Here is a 16,954-nt window from a genome sequence, read left to right as displayed (position 1 = left end):
TCTGCAGCCTTGCTCCTCAGTAGCACTCTCAGTATGTGTTGCTGGTGCATGGCTTCCAGTGGGGATCGTGTCTTGCAGGGGTTCTCTGGTTGCACGGCAGCAAAGTGTAGATGGTCACATCGGACGGTGTGAGATCCCATTGGAAATTGTGCAGATCCCATTTTAGTGCCTGGTTGATTGTAATTTGATGAACTTCACTGCTTTACGGTTGACTTTAACCGGGCATGGGCATCATTGCTAAAATCATCTATGTTTTATCGTACCAAAGTGGATGCAATAAATTCATTCATTGGTATAATCAGGCCGCATTAATTTGTTTCATTCATTCAAAAGCTGTTCCTTTTTTTGGCTTCATGTACTGGCATTCTGACTTTAGAAGTAGGAATTTGAAGATGGCCTTGATGTTTTCTATAGCCTTTACCATCACCACTTTGAGTGTATGTACTCAATCAGATTACAAACCCTCCAAATGCATTTCAGCCATTTATAAAATTCTTTAGCTTAACAAATTCCCTCAAATTTTTGTCCCTCTAAATTGCACACGCATAGCCTTGTAAAAGAAAGTATGAATCATATTTTCTTTCAAAAGCATTGTCAAGTGAGCAGCTGAAGGAGAAGAGTGTAGGATATGTTACTGAGAGGTGTTAGTGTGAGGTCAGGTCAGTCTTGTTGTTGAGTGAGTAGCGGAGAGGAGGAACTGCACGGGAGATTTTAAAAGCAGACTTTAGTGTTTCAGAGTGCATAAAGGGAAGGCAGGCACTAGAGGAGTGGTTATTTCGGGGAATAGCTGAGGGTAAGTCCTGTGCTTGAGAGTAAGTGTTGATGCTTTGACTTGGGAGGTTTTGATGAGGAAGCTGAGACGAGGGTGAAGATAAGGTGAGGTATTTTTTGTAACTCTTCTTTAGTCTAAGTGTAGTCGGGATGGCGGTTAGGGCACAGGCTGAAAGTAGATGGGCGACCATCAGGAAAGTTAAAGGGAGTAGGCATAGAATGCAGGAATCCACTGCGGCCATTCCTCTCGAAAACAAGTGTACCGTTTGGATAATGTTTGGAGGGATGAGTCTTCAGAGGAGAGCAGCAGCAGCAGTCAAGTCTGTAGCACCTGTCAGGCTTTGCTCCGAGGCACAGCGATGTAGGGTGAAGCCAGACATGAATATATTGACAGGGGACTTATTAGGGGGACAGACAGGAGATTCTATGGCTGCAAACGGGACTAGAATAGTGCGGTGTCTCCCCAGGGTCGGGGTCCAGTATGTCTTTGAGCAGGTGCAAAACATGCTGAAGGGGGAGGATGAGGAGCCAGAAGTAGTCAAACACATTGGCATAAACGTCCAGTAGGAAAAGGGATGATGTCCTCCAGAGTGAATATAGGAAGTTAGGTGATGGTTAAAAAGCAGGACCTCAAGGCTAGTAATCCCCAGATTACTCATGATGTTTAATGCTAGTGAGGATAGGAATAAGAATACAGGATAGATGGATGTGTGGCAGAGGAGTTGGTGCAGGAAACAGGGTTTCAGATTTTTGGTCCTATGGCATCCCTTCTGGAGCAGGTGTGATATATACAAGGTTGCACCTGAACTGTAGGGGGATATTATCCTGGCAGGCGGCTTTGCTAGTGCTACTCCCATGGGTTTAAACTGACGAAAGGATGGAATCAAATGCATTAGTGAGGTAGGTTGGAGGCTGGATGTTGGTGCAGAATGTTTCAGAAATATTTAGGCAGGTACATGGATAGGGTAGGTTTAGAGGAATATGGATCAATTTCAGGCAGCAGGGACTCGTGTAGATGAGGCATGTTAGTCGGGGTGGACAAGATTGATGAAGGCAGTACCATAGATGTCGTTTTTATAGACTTAAGCAAGGCCTTTCATAAGGTTTTGCATGGTAGGCTACTCTGGAAGGTTAAACATGGCAGGCTTCATGGTAGGAAGTAAAGGGTAGTGATGATATGTTGTGTTTCAGACTGGAGGCCTGTGACAATTGGTGTGCTTCAGGGATTGGTGCTGGATCCCATTACTGACTATCATCTTTATTAACAATGAGAATGTACAAGAAATGTTCAAGTTTGCAGCTGACACCAAAATAGATGGTATCTTAGAATACATATCAAGTATTACAGTGGGATCTTGACAGCTGGGCAAGTGGGCTGAAGAATGGCTAATGCGCTTTCATTCAGATAATGAGGTGTTGCGTTTTGGGGAGTTAAAACCAGAGCCGGACTTTCATAGTAAACCGTAGGATCCTCGGAAGTGTTGTGGAGCAGAGAGAACGTGGAGTAGACAGTTCCCTGAAAGTGGCATCGCAAGTAGATAGAATGATGAAGAAGGCTATTGGCATAGTGGCCTTCAATAGTCGGGGATAGTTCAATATAGAATTTGTAATATTTTAATTATACAAGATGTTGGAGAGGGTGCATGGAGTATTTTATTCAGTTTTGGTCACCCGTGTGCAGGAAATATGCCATTAAGATTGAAAGCGATCAGATAAGATTAATGAGAATGTTGCCAAGACCCGAGGGCCTCGGCAATAAGGAGAGGCTGTGACTTTAGTCCTTGAAGCGCAGAAGGTTGAGGAGTGATCTTATAGTACAAAATCATGTGGGGAATAGACAGCGTGATTACATTAGGGCCCAGAAGGGGAATCAAGAACCAGAAGACATAGGTTTAAAGTTTAAGGTGAAAGGGGAAAGATTTAATGGAACCTGAGGAGCAACCTTTTCACATACAGGATGGTGGGTATGTGGAACAAGATGCCAGAAAAAGCAGTTGAGGCAGGAACAATAACAACATTTAAAAGAAGTTGGATAGGTGCATAGGTAGGAAAGATTTAGAGGGATACAGGCCAAATGTGGGAAAATTGGATTTGCTTAGGTGGGGCATCTTGGTTGACGTGGGCAAGTTGGGCTGATAGGTCTGTTTCTGTGGCTGTGCTGTGTGACTCTAATGCTGACATTGTATTATAATTAATTATTTTATTTTGCTTCAGGGCCATGCAGTCAGTTAAAATGAGCACTTTCATCTTTTTAGACAAGATAGTGATAGTAAATGGAGAAAGGTTGGATGCTGAGACCAGTTCTGTCATACCTGGTCTGCACATACTTTACCTAATGTGAGTTCTGGAGGGTCAGATTTTCAACTTAAACCTCATCACTTTACTTCTTTTCTGTAATACACTAAGACATTTTCAATCGTTCATTTGGCCATATACTCTAGCTCCCCCATTCCTGCTGTGTGTGTGAGTAATTTAACTTGGAGTTATTGACCATTCATAAGAAGCTGAATAAATCAGCTTTGATAATTGCTCTTAAAGTGACAGCAATACCAAATGGGCCTCCCAAAATATTATAGAATTTGGAGCTTGCTTCATAATAATAACGATACTAACATTTGATAAATTCCTCCTTTGTAGGCTATTCCAGACTAATCCGCATGGGATCTGAAGCTAGATGGTGAACTGGATCAAAAATCAGTTGGGTGATAGGAGGCAGATATAAATGTATGACGGATGGAAATGTAGGGTGTATGGTTAGTACGTTTGTAGTTAATACAGAAATTGGTGCTCGTGAAGAAGCTGGAAAGTTGGGTGAGGCAGTGGCAGATGGAATTTAATCCAGACATGGATCAGGTCAAATTCTGTTAGAACATAAGGAGTAATGGCAGGGCTCTTAGGAAATTGACGTATAGAGAGACATTTAGGTGCAAGTCCATTGCTCCCTGAAAGTGATTGCACAGTTGGATAGGATGGAGAAAACGACATTTGGTATAAGGGCTATGGCGTCATTTTGCAATTGTAAAAAACATTGGTCTACCTGCACTTGGAATCTTGTGTCCAGTCTGGTTGTCATATTACACAAAGGATGGAATGGCAATAGAGAGAATGCAGAAGAGATTCACCAGGCTTTTGCCTGGAATGGAGGGCTATATTTGTAAGGATGAATTGGGTAGTTTTCTCACTGGAACATTGAGGACTGTGGGGTGGCCTCATGGACGCAGTCAAAGGTAAGAATCTCTTTTCCAGGGCAGGGTAAGAGGCGGGCAGAAATCTACAGGAGATGAGAAAATATTAAGGAGGTCCAAGGGGATGGAGGCAGATAAAAAGTACCATATTTAGAAGGCATTCGGACATAACACAGCAGTCTAGTTTATTATACTTATACATGTACTTGGATAGGAAAGTAGCAGAGGGATATGGGGCTAATGGGGTCAAATGGGATTAGCATAGATCAACTAGGATGAGGTAGGCTGTATGGGCCCATTTCTGTGCTGCTACATTTCTACAATTCTGCGCAAAGTCTGCACATAAAATATTTAGATGATTAATTAATATATTAAAATTGGTTTGGATATATTCTTTGGGGTGGTGCAGTGATAGAACTCTTTACCTCATGATGCCAGAGACCTGGGTTCAATCCTGGCCTCAGGTGCTGTCTATGTGGACTGGGCATGGTTTCCTCTGGGTGCTCCTGTTTCCTGCCACATCCCAAAGTCGTGCAGGTTTATAGGTTAATCCCAAAGATGTGCCGGTTTATACATTAATTGGCTTCTGTAAATTGCCCCTAGTCTGTGGAGAGCGAACTAGAAGGTGGGATAACCTAGAACTGGTGTGAATGGGTGATCGATGGATAGTATAGATTGGGCAGGCTGAACGGCCTGTTTCCAAGTTCTCAACTAATCAATTTATAGGCCTGTACTCAAATATCTGAATGTTTATGTTTTCGTTTAAATTGTATCAATATTGAAAGGTTCCTCCTCCAAATTGTTGTAATTGAAGGAAAAGGTTTATAGTTAAATGAAACGAATCATAATTTGTATATATAAAGAAGGAATATATATGTTATGTACAGATGCTGCTTGACCCGTTGAGTTTATCGAACAGCTTGATTTTTTTTTTTGCCAGCAACTTATGGTCATGTACTTGAGGACATACATTCCAATGCTTGTCCTCAAGATTTCTACTGAACTAATGGTAGTTCACCTTTATATTAAAAAAGAAAAAATGAAAACTGTGCCAAGTGTTTTCAGATGTTTGACAGCATCATGTGCTTCTAAAGGGTTTACTAGTTTTACAGAGATTCAATAATAGCGTGAGTTTTTAATCCAAATGATATTTCCTCGCTGATTTAACATAGTTGCTGCCTTACAAATAAAATTAACACATTACAAGCTTACCATGACTACTAAGCCAAATAACTCAGATTAACCAACTCTGCTTTCTCCTTTTGTGATAGATTGAGGAGAATTGACCAGCCTACTTTGGGGAAGAAAATTAAGACCCTCTTCCTGATTTTTTGGCTGGGCCGTTTTTTTGTTAATCTTATATTACCAGCTAAGATTATCATTAATGAACTGTTGCCGTGCACCCTACTTCAGGAGGCTGCTTCAGGAGGAAACATCAGGCAGGCCAGATGTGGCCTGCAGGGTGTACACTGAGCACTGCTGATGTTATGATGACTGCAGAAGGTCACTGAAATTGAACTTGCATGCTCAGAGCAATCCCTCCATAAGTGCTACCCAGAACAATTTCCAGGATTTTACATTAAAATGGCAGTGGTTGTTCAGTAATTTTACTTCGGAGTCACGTGAGTAACTACGTGAAGAACCCCGCCAGGACGCATGCGTGTCATATCGCTACACGCATTGCGAAACGTCAGACGCGGTGGAAGGACGTTCCCCCGCGGCGGCAGTTTAAAAGCCGCTAATTGCAGGTAAGCGTTTACTCTGCGGTCTTTTTTGTTCCCATTTCCAACTACAGGTAGGAAAATGGAGAAAACAAAGAAGACAAGGGCTGCGACAAAGCTGGTGAGGGAGGACCGCGGAGTAGCGGGAAGCCAGCAACAGCAGCTAACGGCACTTGGATCACCCGTAGTGGGATCAGCTGTGCCCGATGTCACCTCCGCACCGGCCAAATTCACGCGGCAGGGCGGCAAGGCTAGACACAAAACTAACAAGGTCGTGGACTCAGAGGAGTCCGACTTTGAACCACCGCGGGCGGCCAGCGACCGAGAGCGCTGGACCCGAATGGAACGGTGTATGGAGAATTTGCTCCAACGTGACAGACTCCGGGATATGGAGTCGGGTCAATGTGGGCCCTATGGTAAACCCACAGCAATACCTTTTCAAGGGCTGCACAGTGCTTCTACCTCATCAGAGGGGAGCACTGCGGGTCAGTGCTGGGCTGACCTGGAAGGGGGGGCCGCAGAAGAAAAGACAAGTTTGCAGGGGGTGCAGGAAAAAGAGAACTTACTGGACATGGTGGCCAATTTTATACAGCCGGAACAGACTGGACAAAATCTGGAGCCAAAGCTTGCTGCCAGTATAGACTACATGTCTCTAAACCAGTTACAAGAGCAGGCTGTACTGGACACCACAGGAAGACACCTGGCACTGGGCAATTGCATATCTCTGAACGTTCCAATAGTTAACAACTGTATATGGAAACACGTTGGAACAGGAGTCAGGAGCATGGATGTAAAATTGCAAAAAGTACTGAAAGTACTGACCGCAGGGATAACAGCAACCTTGGCAGTATAAAGCACTGCCAAATGGGCTATCATCAGCCTCCAGGCTGTTCACAAAAATTTTAAAGCCAGCCCTAGCATTTCTACGGAAACGTAAACACATGGTTATGGCATATTTAGATGACATACTCATTGTGGGCAAAACTTTGGAATTGGCCATACAGACTGTAACAGCCACAAAACAGCTATTTGAAAAACTGGGATTTATCATCCATCCAGTTAAATCTAAACTAACGCCGTCCACCACTATGGATTATTTGGAGTTCACCATTGACTCAGTTCACATGATGGTGACACTACCTAAGGAAAAGGCTAGAGATTTAATAGATGCTTGCAATAACCTCATTGACATCAGAAAACCATCCATCAGATTGGTAGCAAAAGTAATTGGTAAAATAGTGGCTGCTTTCCCAGCCACACAATTTGGACCTCTACATTACCAAAACTTACAGAGAGCAAAAATACAAGCGCTCAAAATTAATGCAGGTCACTTTGACAGACCTATGAGACTACCAATCCAAGCCAAAACGGAACTAATACGGCAGATAGACAACATGTTGTTTTGTTCCAACCCAATCATTGTCAGTAACCCTTCTATGGTACTACAATCTGATGCCAGTGCACTTGGGTGGGGAGCCACCAATACCATCACCAGCTGTGGAGGGAGATGGACTGCACAGGAGGCATCTTTCTTACTCACACTGGGCATAAACTACTTGGAAATGTTGGGTGCATTCCATGGCCTAAAGTCATATTGTACTGGGTCACATCACCAGCATGTTCGACTACAAATAGACAATACCACCGTGGTAGCATACATTAACCACATGGGTGGAAACAAATCGATATCATGTGACAATCTGGCTAACTCAATTTGGCAATGGTGCATCCAAAGAGAGATTTGGATATCAGCCACTTACCCACCAGGGAGACTAAATTTAGTGGCAGACACCAGATCACGCAAATTTAACGAAAACACCGAATGGATGTTGAACAAAATAGTATTTGCTGATATTACAGCAAAATATGGAACACCAGATATCGATCTATTCGCATCCAGACTAAACAACCAGATACCAAACTATGTTTCATAGGAACCAGACCCTGGGGCAGCAGCGACAGATGCATTTTCGCTGCATTGGGGGAAATTGTTTATTTACGCATTCCCTCCTTTCTGCCTCATCAGTCGGGTATTAAGGAAAATACAACAAGACTCTGCGTCTGGTATTTTCGTAGTACCCATGGACCAAGTCCTCGAAGCAGCAGGATGGTCAGGGGAACGAACATTCCAATTATTTTACAATAAACCAGTAATGAAAACTGGAACATTTGCAGAAAAAATTTTTAAGTTCTGTAAATTAATTCAAACCCATAAAAGGGTCATAATTTGTGTTAATAAATTTTATGATTTCAATATCGAATTCATGTCCGAATTATGTTAACACTATTCCTCCTACAGTCAAGGCAGACGTGATGCATGGACTCGTTTCCATGGCATGAAATCACAGAGCTTTAAAATCTTCACGTAGTCACTCACGTGACTCCGAAGTAAAATAGTAAGATTAAACGAGAACTTACCAGTTTGAAGTTTGATCTGTATTTTATGAGGATTTACGGTGAGGGATTACGTGCCCTCCGCTCCCACCCTTGATCATATACTTAACTGGTATCTTTTCTCTAATCTTACTATGTTTAGTCATTACAGTTGTCTGTGATTTCACACCGCTGCTTTGAAGAATGACATGCATGCGTCCTGGCGGGGTTCTTCACGTAATCCCTCATCGTAACTCCTCATAAAATACAGATCAAACTTCAAACTGGTAAGTTCTCATTTAATCTTACTATTAATGCAGTATCATCTTATTTGAATGACAGGAATATATCATTATGTATGCTGTTGTCTGTCTTCTTTCAATGTTTAAGGGCTGGGAATTGGCCCAGATTGTAACGGTGCAGGAGGCCACGGAAAAAAGGTCAGAGTGCGAATGTGATGAATAATTAAAATGGCAATCAACTGGAAGCTTAGGGTCACTCTTGTGGACTAAATGTATCACTCAAGCTGTACTAGGTTTCTCAAGCATGGGAGATATCAAATTGTGAACATTGAATTCTATACACTAGATTGGAAGAAGCACAAGTGAGTTGCTGCTCAAACTGAACACACTGTTTGGGCGCCTGGATGGTAGGAACGGGAATGGTGAAAGGCCAGGTGGTGCAAATCCTGTAGTTGCTTGGGGAAGTATAATAAAATGGGGATGTGAGCATTCAGGCTGACATTGGAGATAGTGCTGAGGGATTCCCAGGTCATCATCAGTGAACTGGCATAATTAATTAACTGGCATCTACCTTGTGGCTCTTCTTATAGCTAATACTCTCTCATCCAGGTAGTATACAGACAAACTTCTTCTGCACCCTCTCTGAACACTTCATGTCATTCCTGCAATGTGGTGACTAGAACCTCACACAATATCCCAAACATGGCCTAACCAATGCTGGAGTAACTCAGCGGGACAGGCAGCATCTCTGGAGAGAAGGAATGGGTGATGTTTCTGGTCGAGACCCGTATTCAGTAGCCTAACCAAAGTTTAATAAAGCTGCAACATTACTTCCTGACTCAGACTCCAAGCCCCTCTCGCTGAAGGCAAGAGTTCCATGCTCTTTACTACTCTATCCACTTGCGTGGCCACTGATAACACCAATGACATGATCATTGTTGATACCTGCATGAGTAACTTCAAGGTCATCCAATACAATTCCAACATGTTCTTTGTCAGGAGACTATGCAATTTAGTCCACTGTTTACTTTCACCTCCCATTGTGAAATCAGTCCCGGTAACTTAATGAATAGATCTTCTCCAGCACTTCTTTCAGGACTTTCTCTGCAGAGATCCTGAAGTCATCATTGGTGAGGGCTACAGAACGCAACAGTGGCAACGCAACAGTGGCATCTCTTGTGCGGATGTCAGTTGCCCATGTGGTCCATTGCTGGGCTCTTCATAGAGTCCAACATGACAGCGAGACCCATGTCTCAGCATTAGGCTAGTTGCTAGCTGACTGCGTGATGACTTAAGCTTGACATTGGAACAGCAAGCTCACAGAAATTCATGGATAGAAATGGTTGCTAACAGAACAGTAATTAGACCACCTTATTTCATTTTGATTCAGATAGCTTAAGTATATTTTTAAGAGTGAGACTACATTTCTTAATGTTTCGATTTTTTAAAAAGTATTGCCATTTCAATTGTTTTAGTAAATTTATTCTCTAATGGTCTCTGGGTATTTTGGGCATTAATAATGTTCTGGGTGTTTGTGAACTGACGGTTAAGGCTTCATGGGCTGCCAGAGGCAATTCTGTGTTGTGCTGCCTATGCTACAGCAATGTGTTGGGAACCAACCTTCTAACTGGGACTATGCTGGAAGATTGCGTGTGGAAGATCTGTCCAAGGATTCCTTTTCAATAATATCACTATTTTCCTTGAAATTATTCGTCCGATTTTTTTTTTTATATAGCTTGTCCTGCTTTTTTAAAAGCTATTGCAAAGTATTCTTAGTGAAAGACAAATCAGGAAATCATATCTGGCTTGAAAAGATACAAAACCTGTGTCTATTCTCAGTCAAACAGAATGCTGTGACAGTTTCTTGCTATTTTTAATTTCTGTCTTTAAGGAAATTGATTATTTTTACTGATGTAGAGAATGTTTCTTGCAATTGATCATTGTAATGGTGACAGAATACCCCCTATTCAGCTGCCATGAATTTGTGCCGTGTGCCACTATGAGATTGTTCATGTACTTCATGGGATAATCGGGGAAAAAATATTTCTGAATGAAAATTTCCACTCGAGCTAGTCTGCTTGTTCTCTACCCATGCGTCAGTATTACCAAAGCAGTGGGTTACTTTGTGGTTGATATTAATAAATGATGACAACCTTGTGATGGTTCTTTTCACAAAAAATGTTGAAAGAGTAGTTTTAGCCATTGAGATTTTTATAGGACTGTACCTAGAGTTGAATAAATTTGATGCAGTTCTGTGTGTGCTTCAGAGACCTGCTGAATCCACTAGGCGGCTTCTGACATAAATGAGCACACACAGGCTAATATTCAAGACGTCTATCAGTACTGCTGGAGCTCTTGTAAAAAGCAGCTGGCTATCATTACTTGTGGCAAGAGGGTCTGGACAAGTCTAAGGTTTACAGGAGCTTCCTTTTGTTGAAATTATTTATTCAAAATTTTGCTTTAAGAGCAAGACAATTTAACTAATGTACAACAGCTGCATAATGTTATTGTGCTGAAACCTTTTCCTGCTAGCAAGACTATCTGGATGCAACACGGGACAAGTATTTTCAATGGCACAAATTTGTTAAGCATCAACAAAATGACAACAAAGGACGTTTTTCGTTGTGAGCTCACAGCTCCTGAAGAGGATTCTTGCATTAGGATTTTTAAAGATCATATGCATTTGGAACTGGAACCATGCAAATTGACTGAAAAGAGAGCCACTTCTCCAAAAATCTCCCCTCGGAGCTCCCCGAGAAATTCTCCACGTCTATTTAGAAAGTTGTTGGTGAATAAAAGCATTCGTCAACGCCGGCGGTTTACTGTTGCTCATACATGGTAAGATCATAATTATAGGAATATATGTTTTTACATTTTTGATAAAGTGGGTCAGCAGGAACATTCTAATATATTAAAAAAAAAACTATCACCAAAATGAATTAACAAAATGTGGTTGTCATCTGTTGTGTTGAGAAATAAAATGTTGCACTTGAAGCACTGGGAAGAACTGCCCATTGATGAAGAAGCTAAGCATGTTTACTATTGAAAATATCTTGTTGAGTGCTAGCAATGCAGTGATGGTTAGCAATGATTGCAGTTACACCTGCAGAACAGCTGTATAAGCAGCACAGTGGATGCACCACTTCATCGTATCATTGAAAAGTGTATGGTTCTCAATTGTATTTATTTATAATTGAACAACACTGATAGAGATCTCTTCAAGGACTAAGTATTGACACCATCGCTACTTTGCTTTCAGGGTTGCTCACAAGAATACAGCAGTGTTACTATTTTTTTAGAAAAACAGTTGTAAATAGGCTTCTATTGGCTAGTCGGAAATATCTGCAGTATGGGTGTCACTTGTATTGTAATTTAGCTATTAAGCAGATCCCACGCTATCATTTTAATTAAAAATAATTCATTTCTGGTAGATAGTTATTATTGGGATAAAATGAGAGTGCCAACATTTAAAATCCTCAGTGTTTTACTGTTTAAGCTATTGTGTTCCTCCCTCAGCTATTGAACTGCTCCATTGATGACATCGTGGTCTGACTCTGAAGCTGCTCACAATTTGTTCACCCCATGATATCATCTTATGGAGCAGCTCATACATTGGAGAGGGGAGCTACGTAACTTTGGCATTTAATTTTAAGATGCAGGGAATGACTTTTATATTTTTCAAATAAAAATTGTAACACCATTTAATGCAAGCAGGATTTTTTAAATCACTCAATATATAAGCTTCAAAGTTCATCACAGTCACTGTTGTGACAAAACATTCACATATAATATCATTTGTAACCACTTAGCTCCCACTTCTTATTCTCCCATTATTCTTAACAATCTTGCTGCTCTGAATGGCTCTGGTCTACCTCTGTGATGTGTACATCACTGTGATATGCTGTCAGTTGTGGAATGTAAGCACCCTCCTCTATGTAGCCGATTTAGAGAAAACGTTAATATCGGAAAAGCTGTTCAGCAACTGAGTTAAAAAAAAAATTAATTATTATATTCCATGACTGCAGAATGTGGCAGAATGGAACCTTTGCCTCAAGGAGGAGCACCTTTTGGGAGCGTGGTTCATGACAAAATGCAAGCACCATTCTGTTAACCAGGCACAGGCTTTTATTCAGCAGAGTGATGGTTGTGAATGGTTGTGAATTTTGATTTGGCTTTGAAGCAAACAATGTGTTAATCCAAGATTCAAGTTCAAATCTTATGACGGCAGCTGGAGAATTTTAAATGAGTTAATTAAATGTATGGAATGAAAGGTCAGTATCATTACCGGTGACTGGGAAACTAACAAATTGACATGAAAATGCTTCTGGTTCAATAATGCCTTCAGGGAAAGAACGCTTACCAGGTGTTATGTGAGACTCCAGACCTGAGGCAATGGGACTGACTCTTAACTGCCCTCTAAAGTAACCTACCAAGCCACTCAATCAGAAAGCAATTGGGAATGGGCACTAAATGTTGATCCATGAATCAAAACTTTTACTTTACCTAAACCTGCATTTTGCTAATAGGTTATTCTTTAATATATTTTATTAAAATTCATGACAACAGTACAGGACCAGGCCCTTCGGCCTACAATGTCTGTGCTGAACAAGATGCCTAATTAAACTAATCTCCTCTGCTTGCCGCTGATTCGTGTCCTGCCATTCCCTGCATATCCATGCGTTTATCTGAAAGCCTCAAACATCACAATTGTATCTGATTCCACCACCATCTCTGGCAGCACATTCCAAGCAGCAACAATTCTTTGTGTAAGAAAAAATGTGCCATGCTATTTCCTATAAACGTCCCCCCTTTAACCTTAAAGATACAAATGTCTTTGACATTTCCACCCTGGGTAAAATATTCTAATCATATACCATATCTTTACCTTTCATAATTGTATGTACTTCTATCAGGTCTCCCCTCAACCTCTGATGCTCCAGCTCCAAGTTGTCCTTGTATACCCTTTAGTCCGGCCACACCGTAGTCCAGCCCGGAGTTCCCAAATCTGTATAAAGCTGTGACATGGCTTCCTAACTCTCGTACAAAATTCACTGACTGATGAAGGCAAGCATATCATATTCCTTCTTTACCACTCTATCCTTTTGGATTGATAGTGTCAAGATGCTATGAATTTGGACCCCAAGATCCCCCTGTACATCAATGCTGTTAAGAGTCTTAACTCTATACTTTTCCCTTATATTTGACCTCCCAAATTGCAGCACTGCACACTGGCTTTGATTAAGCACCATTTGTGATTTCGCCACTCATTTCTGTAGTTGATCTATATCCCGCTAGATGCTTTGACAGCCTTTGTCATTGTCATAACTCCAAAGTTTGGGTGTAACCTGCAAACTTCCAAATCAACCCATCATATTTGCATCCAATATATATCACAGCACGGATCCCAGCATAGATCTTTGTGGAACGCTACTGTTCACAGCCAGAATAATACCGAACTATTTTACAGTCATTTTTAGCTTATTTCCTTTCTCATCAACATTGATTTATTTGTGTGCATATGCTTGCTCTTTTACAATTAGTGCAAAGAAAGAGAAAGTTTTATTATTTCAAAAAGATGAATGACGTCGAGGTTCAAGACGTATTATATTGAATTCTTGTGAAATTATATCATATCAGACAGGATTCTTATGTATTGTGTACCTTCGATCTTCCAGCATCTGCAGTTCCTTCTTGAACAGGATTCTTATGTATTTGTTTTCCTTCAGTTGTAGAAAATGTAAACACATTTTAGACCCAAATAAGAAAGTTCACTTCTTAAAGAGGTCCAAGCAACAGAATGTGTTTGACTTGAATTTGAACTTGAAGTATTTTCATCTGGTTTCATAGTTAACTTTGCTGTGGTCACCATCACTTCAGTTATTAGAAATAACCTTGCTTAGGAATTACTACATAGGAACAGGCCATTCATGTTTATCTTTCACAAGAACCCATGTGCTTCTTTTGTTCTCTCTTCCTTGAAAGACTATTGAACCTATTTTTAAAATATTGATGATCTCTGCTTCATTCACTAACTCATAGTTTCAGACCACCTATTTAAATTTATGTTGGCCCAATCCATTGGAAATATTGATAACATTCCAGGCATTTCACATAACTAATATCATCATAGTCAAGTCTGAAGAAGGGTCTCAACCCGAAACGTCACCTATTCCTTCGCTCCATAGAGTTTCTCCAGCACTTTTGTCTACCTTCATCATAATCAGCCTGTGTGACAAACCTTCAAAAGTTTTATAGCACCCATTCCAATAAAGTTGCACCCAGCGTGCTAACTGTCCCAAAAAAGGACTTTGATGAAAATTTGTCATTGCTTCTTTCCTAATTCTCAGTAGACTTGAAAAGAGCATACTGATACGCTATTTGTGTTTGAAGAAGACTTCTTCAATGAATAAAACAATGTATGAAAAGATCTTTAGAGGGGATGAACTCAATTTGAGTCTGATGAATGGTTGTGCAATTATGCTAATATATTATTTCACCTATCAATCACACCATTGACCTAATAGGTTTAATGACAGAAATCCAGAGATAACAGATGGAAGGCCTCAAGGATGATCTGTATCAAATAAAAGGTTGCCATCAGTTCAAGGTAGACAAGGACAGAAAGGACATACAAAGAGTCACAAGGAGAAGCTATTAATGACTTTGGAAATTATTTTATAGTAGAGAGGACAGAAATCTATAAAGTGGTATTCAGTCAAGGATTTCTGAAAGGTGATTTGTCAATGGAATATTTAATGACTTCATTAATAGCTTCATTAATAGCTTCGGATTTCAATACTTTGTAAGGACCAATGGGCCAGATGATTTGGTTGTTGAAGGGGAGTGTAATGACAGAAAATTTAAAGAGAAATGGCCAGTGTCCGAGGTGAAAGAATTGTTAATAATTTTGTTTAATGTGGATGCAAGAAAATAAAGTTAGTAATCAGCAGCTTGGTTGATAATGCACCAGCAAATGATGGCCCTCTCATACAAGATGGGTTTGAAAGAGGACAAGAAATGGAATGATAAACGAGATTACAGAGAAACAAAGGAAATGCAAGATTTCAGCGGTAGGTTGGAAAGAAAATAGCTAAGGTAATTGATCAGATGGTCTCAACCATGAGTGGTAACCATGAGGGTCCATGAGATCCACGTAATTTTATTTGATGGGAAGGAGGATAGGACAATGAGGAAGGGTTTTAAAAAGCTGATTTCCTTTTTGTAAAAGATAAGTATGAATTCTGTAACTTTGGGATAATTCTACAAGAATGAGCAGTTATGGCTGTGGAGAAGAGTGTTTCCTAACACATTGTAGAGTTCAGCCAGATCACTTGTCAGATGGTTAAACATACAAATGTATGTTCCTTGCAGTTAAGAGACCAGACATGAGGGCCGTCACAGGAAATAATCCAGAGTATGAGAAGCAATGATAGTGATGGAGATGATGGGATCAAAACTAGTGGTATAGGTGTGGTCATCACCTCTTGATCCCATTTAGTTTGTTGATTTCAACAGCCTGGTTACATTACACATTTATTTACTTTTGATAAAATTCTACCTGGTTGTGCCAAACCATTATGAACAGCGGGTTAATTGTTAACAACATTTTAAAGTATTATTAATTCATACAAATTGCAGTTGCTTAAAAAACAAACAATTATCACTGTGGGGCAACATTGTTAAATATGTTCTTTTCCTCATCTCTCTTGACTGAAGGATATGAAAATGTTATCTGAAGTCCTGGTGGTGATGATGCTCCCCAGGACATGTTAGATAATTCCTCTCCTTCAGGGTTAATGATGCAAGCATGTTAGACAAGTTCACTTGCCATCATATGAAGGCTGGATTAAGTATTATGTAGGCAGATGGGTGTCAGTTCTTGAAAAAGGACAGAGCTACCAGCCTTGGAGGGCATCTACCACACACGGTGCTTCAGGAAGGCAGTCAGCATCCATAAAGACTCATCACACCCCTGTAACGGACTGTTTGAACTACTTCCCTCCGGCAGACGTTACAAGGCATTCTACGCCCAAACCTCCAGACTCAGAAACAGCGTCATTCCAAGAGCTATAGCGGCTCTGAACCGGCCCTGCTGAGTGCCCCCCATCCCCCCTGGACTGTCTCCCTCGGATGGTCATGACACACAGCTTATTTATTTATTTAATTTTCTTTTTCATCGGTTGGAGCTGCATATTAAATCTCGTTGCACTGATGTGCAATGACAATAAAATATATGATTATTATTATTATTATTAGACAGTAAGCTTGTCATGATAATCTGGCAGTCTTTGCACACTATTCATTGGTCTTAGGCTCAGTAACTTTCATACTTATTGAACTACAGGGAACTGCAACCTTCTGATCTTCAGGTGAAAGTGGTTGCAATTATGACCCAAACTGATAATCACCAGTAAAATGGAGAAGTGCCAACTCATTCATGCTGTTCTCAGGTCAGTTTATCTCTGGCTCTTTGCTCACACATTGCAAGTCTGTCATCAGACAGGATGGAGGTTGGGAACTGCCTCATTTGTCTAACATTACCACGGGATGTATTCACTTTATGTCCAGCCCTTCAGTTTTACACCAGTCATGTTTGGCATAGGAATGCTGCCAAAATGGAAATTCTGTCATCAGTTTAAAGTTGTATTATCATTTTTGTCAG

The 16,954-nt window shown here is 40.7% G+C and overlaps 1 protein-coding gene across 2 annotated transcripts in view; it reads left to right on the top strand.

Annotated features, from left to right (window-relative positions):
* pde4ba (phosphodiesterase 4B, cAMP-specific a) overlaps window positions 1–16,954 on the top strand; it is a 466,474-nt gene that overhangs the window by 129,957 nt on the left and 319,563 nt on the right. The window contains exon 1 of one of the 2 annotated variants that reach the window (XM_055642052.1): window positions 10,254–11,130. The exons of the other annotated variant lie outside the window; for it this stretch is intronic. Coding sequence (XP_055498027.1) covers window positions 10,838–11,130 — 293 coding nt within the window. The 5' untranslated portion in view covers window positions 10,254–10,837. Of the gene's footprint in view, window positions 1–10,253; window positions 11,131–16,954 lie in introns of those variants that run through there. 2 annotated transcript variants of the gene reach the window in all.

The sequence above is a fragment of the Leucoraja erinacea genome, chromosome 10, assembly GCF_028641065.1.
Source record: "Leucoraja erinacea ecotype New England chromosome 10, Leri_hhj_1, whole genome shotgun sequence".
Classification (NCBI taxonomy): domain Eukaryota; kingdom Metazoa; phylum Chordata; class Chondrichthyes; order Rajiformes; family Rajidae; genus Leucoraja; species Leucoraja erinaceus.
The sequence above is the reverse complement of the archived record's forward strand: the minus strand, read 5'-3'. Positions and strand labels throughout refer to the sequence as shown.